The sequence below is a fragment of the Vipera berus genome (genome assembly GCF_964194415.1).
Source record: "Vipera berus genome assembly, chromosome: 4".
Classification (NCBI taxonomy): domain Eukaryota; kingdom Metazoa; phylum Chordata; class Lepidosauria; order Squamata; family Viperidae; genus Vipera; species Vipera berus.
The window spans coordinates 17,486,575-17,499,489 of NC_138206.1; the positions used below are offsets into that span (position 1 = coordinate 17,486,575).

The 12,915-nt window shown below is 44.2% G+C and overlaps 1 protein-coding gene across 2 annotated transcripts in view; it reads right to left on the minus strand.

Moving 5' to 3' along the window:
* PDGFD (platelet derived growth factor D) overlaps positions 1-6,528 on the minus strand; it is a 195,346-nt gene extending 188,818 nt beyond the window's left edge. For both annotated transcript variants that reach the window (XM_081326633.1, XM_081326632.1), the window contains exon 1: positions 5,747-6,528. In XM_081326633.1, the coding sequence (XP_081182759.1) occupies positions 5,747-5,879 (133 nt within the window). In that variant the 5' untranslated portion in view covers positions 5,880-6,528. The remainder of the gene's footprint in view (positions 1-5,746) is intronic.
* Between the last annotated feature and the right edge of the window lie 6,387 nt (positions 6,529-12,915).

Consider the following 12,915-nt stretch of genomic DNA (forward strand, 5'->3'; position numbering starts at 1 on the left):
AATACATTGTACAAATATTGAAAATGGGCTACCTCAGTACTGACTATAAGAAGTATCACATGGTCACATGACTGTGCTTTCCAATGCTTTTGCCGAAAATTGATACTTCTGGTTTTCGACAAAGCCACTCTTGTAGCAAGCCATGTTCATTTAACAAACCATTGTTAAGTGAATGCGGCAGCCATAAAATAAATATAAGTGGTTTACTTAACGTTTTTTCTGAGAACCAGAAGTACGTGTCAGTATTTGGCCAATCTGTTGTAAAACACAGTCATGTGGCTGGGCGAATTTGCCACTGGTGGTAAATGTAAACATGTTCCTGAGTGCCTGGAGTTCAATTATGTGAAGGGGCACTTGACCATCAGAACTTTGAACCTGGGTCATGTACAGAGAGATAGTCGTCTTATGACTGGTTGTTTATTGAACGTTCCAAGTTATGACCAACCCCCAAAATGGGAGTTACGACCCTGATTGCTTCCTAGCAATGATGGCTGTAGTATTCAGGCCATTTCCATAACTGCCTACAGAAAGGGTTCACTGCTGGAGTGAAACCTTCCTAGGAATCTTCCGATTCAAGGATTTGTAGAATAGTAAGTACACAATTGAGGCCTTTGAACTATGGTGCTGGAGAAGACTCCTGCGAGTCCCTTGGACTGCAAGGCGATCAAACCGGTCAGTCCTAGAGGAGATCAACCCTGACTGCTCTTTAGAAGGCCAGATCCTGAAGATGAAACTCAAATACTTTGGCCACCTAATGAGAAGGAAGGACTCACTGAAGAAGAGCCTAATGCTGGGAAAGGTTGAGGGCAATAGAAGAAAGGGATAACAAAGAATGAGGTGGCTGGATGGAGTCACTGAAGCAGTAGGTGTGAGCTTAAATGGACTCCAGAAGATGGTAGAGGACAGGAAGGCCTGGAGGAACGTTGTCTGTGGAGTCGCGATGGGTCGGACACGACTTCGCAACTAACAACAACAACAACAAGCACACTGAAAGAAATGGAAGAGATCATAGCTTGGGTAGCATGATTTTGTTATGCAAGATTGAAATACAAGAGTAGACTGCATTAGGGGCTGATTAAATTATAATGGGATATCTATTATTTTCTTTATTTATTTTTTTTGCTTGCTCCACATTCTGATGCTCCTGGCTAATTTTTGGCTTTGGAGACTACCCAAACTTAGCTTGATTCTAGGGTACTACAATATTTGGCTCTGTCATACTTGACTTTGTAAAGCAAAGGAGCCTTCTTAAATTCTATTTTTAACTACTAAAGCAAGTATCTTTTATCTAAAAGTTTCTAGGAAAAGTAATTCAAATGGTTATTTTCCATTGTAGGAAAAGGCCTTACTGCCTTAGAGTTTCCAGCAGTTAAGCTGGTGCTTTGTAGCAGTGGATCATGAATTGCTCAATGTTTTTTTTAAAAAAAGAATTATTATTATTATTATTATTATTTTCTTCAAAGCAGCAAAAGCTCTTGAAATCTGGACAAGAGCCTGGAATATTTTACTGAATATTGCCCTAGCTCTGTAATTTGAGGAGTGATGTTAGAACATGCAAACTTTATAAAACAAAATCTAAATTTGGAGCAGATTTTTCTTTTTTTAAAAGAGGGAGAGAGGAGAACCCACCATCTGTTATTGTATGCCAGCAATTCTTGGTTGATCTTTTAGGAGAAAGAAACCATGTCTCAAATGCTATAGCAGAAAAGGCTGGAAGATTCAATTCTGCTCTGCCTGCAGCCACAAATATGCTCTATCCCTGGATGAAAGATGAGCAAGTGAAATTGGCAGGTCACAAGCAAGACTACAGTAGCTCCTGTTGGCCTGGGGAGTTTACCCTAAATAAGACTAAGCACCCTCCACCCAGAAACTAAGGAGCATCATTAAATGCCTGGAGGTTGAAATAACTGGGAATTAGGAACAGAGGAGAAATAAAGTCAGCCCTACGCTTGAAGAATATGACATCAGAGAAAGAGACCAGGAGCTGATTGACTGAAAGAAAGATAATATACTTTCTGCAGCTCTTGAAGACTTCCTTAAGTTCTGCTATTATTCCTTCAAGCACTTCCCTTTGTAAACATCTGCTATGGAGAAGTGTTAAGGGTCCAGCTGTTTGCAGCTGTAAATCTTTGGGGGGGGAAATATTTACACAACGGAGGGCAAAATTCCCCTCTGTGTTCATTTTCAAGTTGCCTGCCTCCCTAACCAAAAGAAATTCTGTGGGTATTTTTCTCTCTCTCTTTCATTCGAAATCACGAGAAATCTTAATCTTATAATGCCACAAAGCTGCAGCTGCAGAGATCTCAGTGAAGATATGCAAAGAAAGAAAACAATATTGTGAGGTTAGTTTATTCCAAGTCTTGGCATTTGAATATTCAGAAATCCAGCAGGGAGGGCCAATCTAGCAGTGGGAGGGGGATCCTGAATGCTGAGCTGCTTTCTCTTGCTCCCTCAGTTTAAACCAGGGGTAGGCAACCTCGGCTCTTTTATGACTCAAGTCCATGAGTCATAAAAGAGCCGAGGTTGCCTACCCCTGGTTTAAACAAATAAAAAAACCAAAGGAGGGGGAAGAATTCATCTAGCACAAATTTAATCTGTTCTTGACTCTGAATTTTTGCTTTCTGCCTATTTAGCTATTAAATAAGATAGCCGAATGCCATCTAGAAGTGAAATCTAATTGCCCACAGATGAAACCTAATAATAATAATAATAAGTTGGAAGGGACCTTGGAGGTCATCTAGTCCAACCCCCTGCTCAGGCAGGAAGCCTTATACCATTTCAGGCAAATGGCTGTCCAGTCTCTTCTTAAAAACCTCCAGTGTTGGAGCATTCACCACCTCTGGAGGCAGGTTGTTCCACTGGTTAATTGTTCTAACTGTCAGGAAGTTTCTCCTTAGTTCTAGGTTGCTTCTCCCCTTGACTAGTTTCCATCTGGGCATCTAGTCATAGGCTTAGTTTTCTGCATCAGGATTCTATTTTTGAGCATAGAGAGGAGTCTAAACTCCTATAGACTAAAAATCACATTTCTTGGCAAGTGGGCAACACGGATGATGAAGGACATTTGGCAAAAAAAAAACATACATAGCGTCCAGCCTCCTGCTGGATCAGACCAAAGGCCTGTCTAGTCTAGTCCAGTCCAACAGTGAATTAGTTGTCCACAATTTCTTCCAGCAGGTAAGGATCAAGAAATATCTATCACTTCTAATATTATCCTGACGTCTGAAGTAATAGCCACTGATTCACTCATTTTCCAATAATTTCTGTAGTCCTTTACTAAAACAAACTACAAACAGCTCTTGACTTAAAAACATTCATTTAGTAAGCATTCAAATATATAACACTGCTGAAAAAAGTGACTTATGACCTGATGGCATCTCCGTGGCCCCATAATTACAATTTTGGTGCTTGACAAGTTGCATGTATTTATGATGGCTGCAACATCCTGGGGTTTTGTGATAACTATCTGATGCCTTCCCAGGTGACTTCTGATAAGCAAAGTCAATGGAGGAAGCCAGCTTTGCTTGACAATTGCATGATTCACTTAATGACTGTAATGGTTACTTAACAATCAACACACACAAAAAAAAGTTTGTAAAATTGGATGCAACTAATTTAAGAACTGCATCATTAGCATCAAATGTTCTGGTCCCAATTTTGGTTGAAAGTCAAGGAGTACCTGTAAATTGGCAGCTCTCATCCTGGCCATACTTGGTTTAGAAGGCCATAAGAGTTTACTAACTTAAGTCCTAAATTGTAGAAAAATAGAGAAACTATCATGTTGCAGATGAATGTTTCAGTGTGGTTCTAGAGACCACAAAAGTAGAAGATGCAGCCTGAAAGGTGACAATAGCTTCAGTCTATGTATGTTTTGATGCCAAATGTATAACTTTATTGATAGCTTTGATGGGTAAGAGTCTCTCTGAAAAGGAATCATGTAACATTTTGTTACAACCAGGAAATATTACTTCTTTTGCTCCTGAATAATTACTATCCCATCCAGAGCATAGTTTGAGGGCACATTTCTAAAATCCAGAACTTCTGATCTTAGAAATTAGTCACGCTCAATAGCTCAAATATCTAACCTTCTCCAGAACCTGTTTTTTTTTGTTGTTTGTTTTTAATAGTATCTTGTATGAAGTGTTTTGAGAAGCTTGAAAACTATAAGGCTTTTATACCTCAGGGTTGGTAGTACAGTAGCAGTTATCTACAAGTAGAATTATATTGCTTGAACTGTGGATGCCTCTTGAGCTACTTTGAAAAAACTCCTGAGAATACCAGGAACGGCCATGAAAACAAGTCAGTGGATCATTGAACAAATCAACCCAGAATGTTTACTTGAGGCACAAATGATCAGTCTCAAATTATTCTACCTCAGATACATTTTGCAAAGACTGAGCTTTCTAGAGAAGGCTCCCATGCTAGGAAAGTTAAATGGAAAGAGAAGAAGAGGATGACTAGCAACAAGGAGGATGGGCTGAGTTCCTGTGTCGAAAGACCCGAAGTACCAAGAATAGAAAATCATGGAGAAAATCTACTTGATAATTAAGAGTTGAAAACTACTTAACGGCGCATAATCAGCCAGTCATTTCAACTACGAAATGAAATAAAACTCTTGAAACTTTCAAAAACACCAATAAGTAAATGCAAAGAAGTTAAGACTAAAATGTTGCACATTAAATAACCACAGGTTATGACTGCTTCATCCTTTTTTTGTGTTGTGGGAAGTCTTGAACGCCCACATGCCCCTACCCAGGTTAATCCCTTGATCACCCTTTTCATTGTCTTTTCTGATTAAAGAACAGAAAGCCTGCTTCTCATAATCGTGGAACATGTAAAGGACTTCTGTATGGTATAAACTCATTTCAGAGTGCATCCTATGATGTGGAAGTATTCTCCAGGAAGTTTTTTTTGCTGGGTGTGTCTTGCCTAAGCTTGTATATATGCTGCCAGCATGTTTTTAAAAGGTTAATTAATTACCACACACATTTTTTGCATTGATTTCATTCTGGGTTTTTTCCCCCCTACAAAAGCAATAAGTCCATGCAAAAGCCTAATGAAAGAAATGATCCTGCCAAAAGATTTTGAGAAAGCTGGATGCAGTTATCCAATTATCCCAAAATTCTAAGCATGATGCATTCTTTTGGATGTCTTCCTAACAGGCAGGACTTACTAGGCGTTATTCCTCTGGATTGCTAATTGTGCCTACAACTTTTGCTGCAGCATGTCCAAGAACACCTGGGTGAATGTGGATCTGTGAAAAGATACCCCCTTTGTAGGCATCCTCCTTACTTGAGCATCTAACAAAAGATTAGCATCTTTTTCTTGCAAGTAACATTTTGTTTTATGGGACCCAGACCTCTTTTCAAGTTATTCACTGCGTTACCCGTTATGTATTGGCTTTTCACAATCAGTGTAATTTTTCACTGTACAGTACCGTATATTAGTTTCAATTCATCATTTCAAGTCCGGAGACCATGCATTACTTACTTCTCTGACCACTTACACTGGATGTAGGAAATGTCTGGCTGTGTAAGGCAATCCGAAAAGGAAAGAAAGAGTTGAAGAAAAGTTGCTTCCACAGCCCTCCAACCTAACCTTCCCTCCCCCCCCCTCTTTTGTCTCTCCGTTCAAGTGCACCTCTCAGGAGAATGTGTAGGGGGCGCGCTTCCACAACCTTTAGCTTTTGGCGGCCGCCTGGCCAATTTCACCCATCAGTGAGGAATAGGTGAAGAAAGGAGACACTCACCATCTCGCCGCCGGTTCGAGGCGCGCAAGGCTCTGATCGACCCGCTCTGGCTGCCGGCGGCGGATCCCTGCTGCCGAGGGCAAAAAGTGGCCCAAGCTACCACGTAAAGGAGGAACGGCGCCAGCATTTGCATCGGGATTCTTTGGCGCAGAGAGGAAAGTCTTTAAAAATAATAACAATAATAATAATAATAAAAAATAAAAATAAAAAGAATCAAGGCGACCACCAATCTTCTGGCAAATGGTAGGGTCTTCTGATCCACGCTCCCTTTCAAGCCGGCAAAGCACCCGCTTTCTTCCTTTTGCCCCGTTCGCCTCTTAAAGTCTCTTGTGAGTTCCCGCCCGAGAAAGTCGAGAAAACTTTTGGAAAAGAAAAGGGAAAAAAAAAGATTCTAGCGGAATGGCTGCAGGGCTAAAGCGGTGGGAGATTGATTGCCCCTTGCCGACTTAGGGACAAAAGCGAGACCCGGAGAGGTTTCCCCCCTCTCTATACCTCTCGCGTCTCCCCTTCCGCCACCGGCCGACCAGGCAAGAAAAGGGATCCCGAAAGAGGGGAGTTGCCTTCACACGCGCACTGCGGTGTGTTTATGTGTGGGGCGGGGGGGGGGAAGAGAGAGAGAGAGAGAGAAGAGAAGGTTGGCGAGCGAGCCGAAGGCTACGACGCCCCCCCCCCGCCCTCTACCGTTGCCGGACTGCGCTGCCCTTTTTGGGCTGGCCGAGCGGAGAATGTTTTTCCAGGTCTCCCGCGAAGTTGGCCGGAGAGCGATCAGTCTTTCTCTCTCTCTCTCTGCCCGGGCCAAAGCTGGTCGGCTAAGTGGTTCGGGAGCTCTCGCAGCCTTTTTTTGTCTTCTCTCTTTGCTTTCGGAAAGGAAAACGCACCGGTGGTTTTTTGACTCCAAAGGAGGCGCGGCGCACCGGGATTGGTGCTGCGCGGGGTGGGGGGTTCGGGGTGGGGGGAAGGAAGGGAGCCGAAAGAGAAGGAAAGAGAGGATCTCCTTTTGAGAGCAACCTGCGCCAGCAGATTCCTCTCCCCCTCCCCCCGTCCTGCAGGTCCCAAAGGCCAGCGAGAAAGTTAGGGACGCAACAAAGACGGAGGAGTTAAGGTGTCTCCGGGAGAGAGAGAGAGAGAGATGGAGCTCGGGCGCCGAGTTGGAGGGATCGCGGGACAAGCTCAGACACCTGGCCGAAGTCCCACGTCCCAAACTTCTTCTCCCCTCCCCCATTGCTCCGAAGCAAAGTTGGAGTTGGGGAAGCAACTTTTGTTCTCCTAGGCTGGGGTCTTGGCTTTGATCCACTGGGCCCTGAATTCTAGTGGCAGCCCAGATTTGAGTTGCTTGGGATCCTCCGGATTCTGTAAGTAGGATAGTAAGTAAGTAAGTAAGAGAAGATCAACAGGCTCAAGATTTAGGAGTGGAAGAGAAATTTAAGCCCCTTTTTTCTAGGTGGTTCTTAGGTTGGGCGCTTCCATTTCCCCTTCCTGCCTGAAGCGTATGAATTGGTGGCATTTACAAGAACAAGTGACTAATGCTTGCTGGCCTTTCTCCCTCTGGATGCATAGTAGACAGCTTGGACTTTGGTTCCCATGGGCCTTAGCCAGCATGGAGAGTGGCAAGGGATTGTGGAGGCTGGATGTTGTGGGCTCACGTCGTCATTCTTTCAGGAGAGCAGCCTTGTGGAGAAGGAGTAGCCACCACCTCTGCTCACATGTTCTCCAGCTCGGAGGATTTGACACAGATCTCTTCTGAGTTCTGGAGAATTCAGAATAGATTAGAAACTAACAGCTGCTCCATTGAGGTTAGCAAAGTAGGACACAGGTACACAAAACAGACACTTCTTCTCTTTGTACAATTATTCTGAGATTTAGGCCAAGCCCGATGGTCATACAGGGGCCGCTTCTTAAGCAGCAGTGGGCATGAACTGGCTTGTGCCAACTCCCATATAGCATTTGCAGACGGTACTCTTAGGTGTGGCCTTGGACCAATCCCGCCCTGTCTGGTAAGAGGACTGTTTGACAAGGCTGACCTGACCATAAGGTGAATTAAGGCAGTGGCCTCTTGTACAGGATGAGGGAGTGGCAACACTAAGGCCAGACTGTTTCCTGCTGGTACATACATGCACTTTTTGCCTCAGAGGCACAGAGATGTGAGAAGAAGAATATAACAGGCATGGAAGAAAGCATAGGAGAATAACAGAAAGCAGCAAGAGTTGCAAGGCCAGCCAAGAGAAGGAAGAACCCAATGATAATTCTTTGTCATCCCTTGAATATGGACTAGGGATGGGGAGCATGCAAATCTAAAGACAACAAGGATGCTTCAAATCCTCTGTTAGCATCTATGCTCTACCTGTTAGGGGTCATTCTGGATCCAAAGCAACTTTGCTTCCCTCAGGTATAAATATTACACATAATAAGGGCTGTGAACACCCTCTTGAGGGACTTCTTGCTTTCTGCTGTTTCTCTGAATCCACTTAGGGCAGGGGTAGGCAACCTTGGCTCATGGACTTCAACTCCCAGAATTCCTGAGCCAGCATGGCTCAGCTTGGAAACCTCTTTCTTTCGCCTCAGCATGGCTGGCTCAGGAATTCTGGGAATTGAAGTCCACAAGTCATAAAGCGGCCTAGGCCTAAGCAACCTTGGCTCTTTTAGGACTTGTGGACTTCAACTCCCAGAATTCCTGAGCCAGCATGGCTCAGCTTGGAAACCTCTCTCTTTCCCCTCAGTGTGGCTGGCTCAGAAATTCTGGGAGTTGAAGTCCATGAGCCATAAAAGAGCCAAGGTTGCCTACCCCTGACTTAGGGAGAATAGACAGATCTTAAGAATTTAATGATTTCCCTTATTCAGGTTATTTGTCTCCTCAGGTGAGTAGTTCAGAGCCATTGTACAGAACACCAGTCATCTAAGAGTACAGGAAGGAAATGCCCATTTGGGCCAGTGTTTAGAAAAAAGAGAGGAAGGATTTTTTCTTTCTTTCTTCCTAAACAGAAAGGAGCTCCATTGAGAACATGGACACAAGGAGAGGCACAATGAGCCTTCCATCCCCAGTGAGGAAATTAATGGTGAGGAGACATGTAATGTTCCAGGTAATTTGGCAGCTTCTGCAGCACCCATAACCCAAATAGATTTATATCTATATCTTCCTTGAAGAAAATTGAAGATCACAGAAGAGTATTCTAGAAACGCACGAAACAACATATTTTGTTTCTTAAGCCTAGATCAGGGGTAGACAACCTCGGCTCTTTTATGACTCATGGACTTCAACTCCCAGAATTCCTGAGTCAGCACAGCTGACTCAGGAATTCTGAGAGTTGAAGTCCATGAGTCATAAAGGAGCCGAGGTTGCCTACCCCTGGCCTTAAATGATTCAAGATCTGGTAGGATATTTTTCAGCTGTATGGGGCCACACAAAGTGAAAAATGTTCATGTTCCCCAAAGGCAATGAAAACAGAACTTTTTTTTTTAATTCAACATCATGGATAAAAACGATGATAACTCATACTAACTCGTAACTCAAACCCTCCAAACCAGAATGTTGCATACAGGTTTTGTTGCAAACTCTTCCAGTCTAATGTTCCAGCCACGTGGAGCTCCACAGGGACAAAGGATTAGAAAAATCCGGCAAGCTGAGAGAAAGCAGCACATCTCAGAAAACATTCCGTACCATATAACATAGAATAATAGAGTTCAAAGGGACCTTGGAGGTCTTCTAGTCCAACCCCCCTGCTTGAGCAGGAAATCATATATCATTTCAGGCAAATGGTTGTCTAGTCTCTTTTTGAAAGCCTTCAGAGATGCAGTACGCACAATTTCTGAAGGCAAGATATTCCAGTCTTTCACCATGAACAAATTTCTCCTTACTTCTAGGTTGCTTCTTTTCTTGCTTCTTTCCATTTTTTTTGTCTTGCCTTTTGGTGCTTTGGAAAATACATATGTGAAAGAAGGTTGACTTGATCTCAGTATTAAAGAGAGATGTTCTGAAAAGACTTAGTGCCACTGTAAAAAAAGAAAAAAAATGCCTGCCACTAAATCCAGCCCTTCGTGACACTAAAGTTCAACTAAGCAATGGAAACATCCTTTAAGTTTTTGAGGTGAAGCTGAGCTTGGTGATGAACTTGGGCATCTAAGAAAAGCCACTGACCAAGAAGCCTGCATGCTTGAATTGAAAAACAAAACAAAACAGTTCAACATGAAATCATGCAGTTCCTGGCAATAACAGTCAAACAGATTATGATGGTAGATCTGAGCTCAGCAAAATATCCTTCTGTTGTTTGGAACTGCAAACCTGAAAAAAGAATGTTAATGGTTTATTTTTCAATTGAAAAAGAATACGTTCACCATCCCTGCAACAGTGACTGTCAAAAGGGGTTTTTAAAGGATGTCATGACACTGCTGATATTGCAAGAACTGGTATGACAAATATGCTCCTTAAAAATTCCAGATCTTAATAGAGTTGGGAATTGCACATGATGGTTACAATAATAATGCCAAACAAAAGAGAGAGAGAAAGAACAGAGGAATGCAGATCCAGATCAAAGAGTTAAAACCTTGAGAATTAAACTCTCAACCTTTTGTCCTATACTGTTCTCAGAAAGAAATGATTCGTATTAAGTCAGGGAAGCTAGCCAATAGCTCTCCTGGAAAGAACCATGAGAGTCCCTGAAGAAAAGCCAAAGAAACTTGATGACAGCCAGCACCATGAACCAGACACTTGGAAGGAGAAGTGCTGAAAGAAGCAAGAGATTCTAGGAAGAAGGAAGTGGGGAAGGGTATAATACATTTTAAGAGTACACTAATGCTGTAAAGCAGTAAAGTAATAAAGGATAAATGAAAGAGGAGACCTGCAATATAGGCAGTAGAATTCCCAGTATTTGGGTCAAGAAAGAAGCTAACGGGCCTGGAGAGTAAAGATCAAGAAATTAGGGAACTAAAGACTAATTATGGAAATAAAACTAGAATTAATACTAAGGAGGTGGAAATAATGTAAAGAATAGTAGTGTGGAAATAGTGCCTAGCATGATAAGTTGGGATGAGAATGAAAATAGATGGAATACAATAGATTTAGAAGAAAGGCGTATATGGAAACTCCAGCTAAAATATATACATAGAAAACGAGTCGGTTCCTAAAAGTACAAACAGGTAAGACTTAAAAATGTAACAAAGATGCACAACCTTGATTATGTAAAAGGCAAGCTCTGTTTGTATTGTTATTTATTTATTTATTTATTTTATTTTATTAAATTTTTATACCGCCCTTCTCCCGAAGGACTCAGGGCGGTGAACAGGGCATATAATAAAAATACAAAAATACAAAAGTTAAAATAGAATTAAATTAATGCCCAAGATAAAACAATAAAATATACAAATATTTAAAACCCTAAATTAACTCCCCATCAGGCCAGGCCAGCTTGTTCGAATAGGTGGGTCTTTAACCCGCGCCGGAAGGAGCGGAGATCCGGTGCCATCCGGAGCTCAACCGGCAGTTGATTCCACAGAGCCGGGGCGCCCACAGAGAAGGCCCTCCCCCTGGGGGCCACCAGCCGGCATTCTCTGACCGGAGGCACCCTGAGGAGGCCCTCTCTGTGGGAACGCACAGGGCGGAGGGGAGTTGACGCCGGCAGCAGGTGGTCCCCGAGGTATTCCGGACCCATGCCATGTAAGGACTTAAAAACCATTACTAAGACCTTGAACCTCACCCGGAAGACAACTGGTAACCAATGCAGTTCGCGGAGCAAAGGTGTAACATGGGAGTACCGGGAAACTCCCAAGACAACTCTCGCGGCCGCATTCTGTACCAGTTGGAGCCTCCGAGTGGTCTTCAAGGGAAGCCCCATGTAGAGAGCATTGCAGTAGTCAAGACGAGAGGTCACGAGCGCATGAGTGACCGTACACAAGGCCTCCCGGTCTAGATAGGGCCGCAACTGACGCACCAGGCGAACCTGAGCGAAAGCCCCCCTAGTCACGGCTACTATATGATCTTCTAAGGTAAGCCGCGAATCCAGGAGGACTCCCAAGTTGCGCGCCCTATCCACGGGGGGTAAAGACTCACCCCCCATAAAAAGAGATGGAACATTTTGAATGTCCCGGGATGCCGGAATGTACAGCCACTCAGTCTTGTCAGGGTTGAGTTGAAGTCTGTTCCTCCCCATCCAGACCCGAACCGCCTCCAGGCAACGGGACATCACAGCGAGGGCATCACTGGGGTGGTTTGGGGTCGAAATAAAAAGTTGGGTATCATCAGCATATTGATGATACCCAACTCCAAAACCACGAATGATCTCACCCAGTGGTTTCATGTAGATGTTGAACAGGAGAGGCGAGAGAACCGACCCCTGAGGAACTCCACAAACGAGAGACCTAGGGGCCGATCTCTGCCCCCTTGCCAACACCGACTGCGAACGTCCCAGGAGATAGGAGGAGAACCACCGAAGAACCGTGCCTCCCACTCCCAATCCCCTGAGACGCCGCAGCAGGATACCATGGTCGATGGTATCGAAAGCCGCTGAGAGGTCTAATAGGACTAGGACAGAGGAACATCCCCTATCCCGGGCCCTCCAGAGATCATTCACCAGAGCGACCAATGCCGTCTCCGTGCTGTACCCGGGCCTGAAACCCGATTGGTACGGATCCAGATAATCCGCTTCATCCAGGACCAGAGGGAGCTGATGCGCCACCACACTCTCAACAACCTTCGCAAGAAAGCGAAGGTTGGAGACTGGACGAAAGTTGTTCAACACAGCTGGGTCCAAGGCTGGCTTCTTGAGGAGGGGTCTCACCACCGCCTCCTTCAAGACGGTGGGGAAATTACCCTCACTCAAAGAAGCAGATATCACCGCCTGGAACCAGCCTCGTGTCCTCTCCCTAGCTGCATAAACCAGCCAGGAAGGGCACGGGTCCAACAAACATGTGGAGGAGCTCAGCCTCCCCATAATCCTGTCCACTTCATCAGGGGTCACAGAATCAAACTCCTCCCAGATAACATTGACAAGACCGCCCGTGTCCTGATCGTCAGACTCTGCCCAGCTGGAGTCCAAACCGGTCCGGATCCGAGCGATTTTATTTATGTTGTTATTAGCTGTGAAGTTGTGTCTAACCCATCGCGACCCCATGGTCAACGTTCCTCCAGGCCTTCCTGTCCTCTACCATCTTCTGGAGACCATTTAAGCTCACGCCTACTG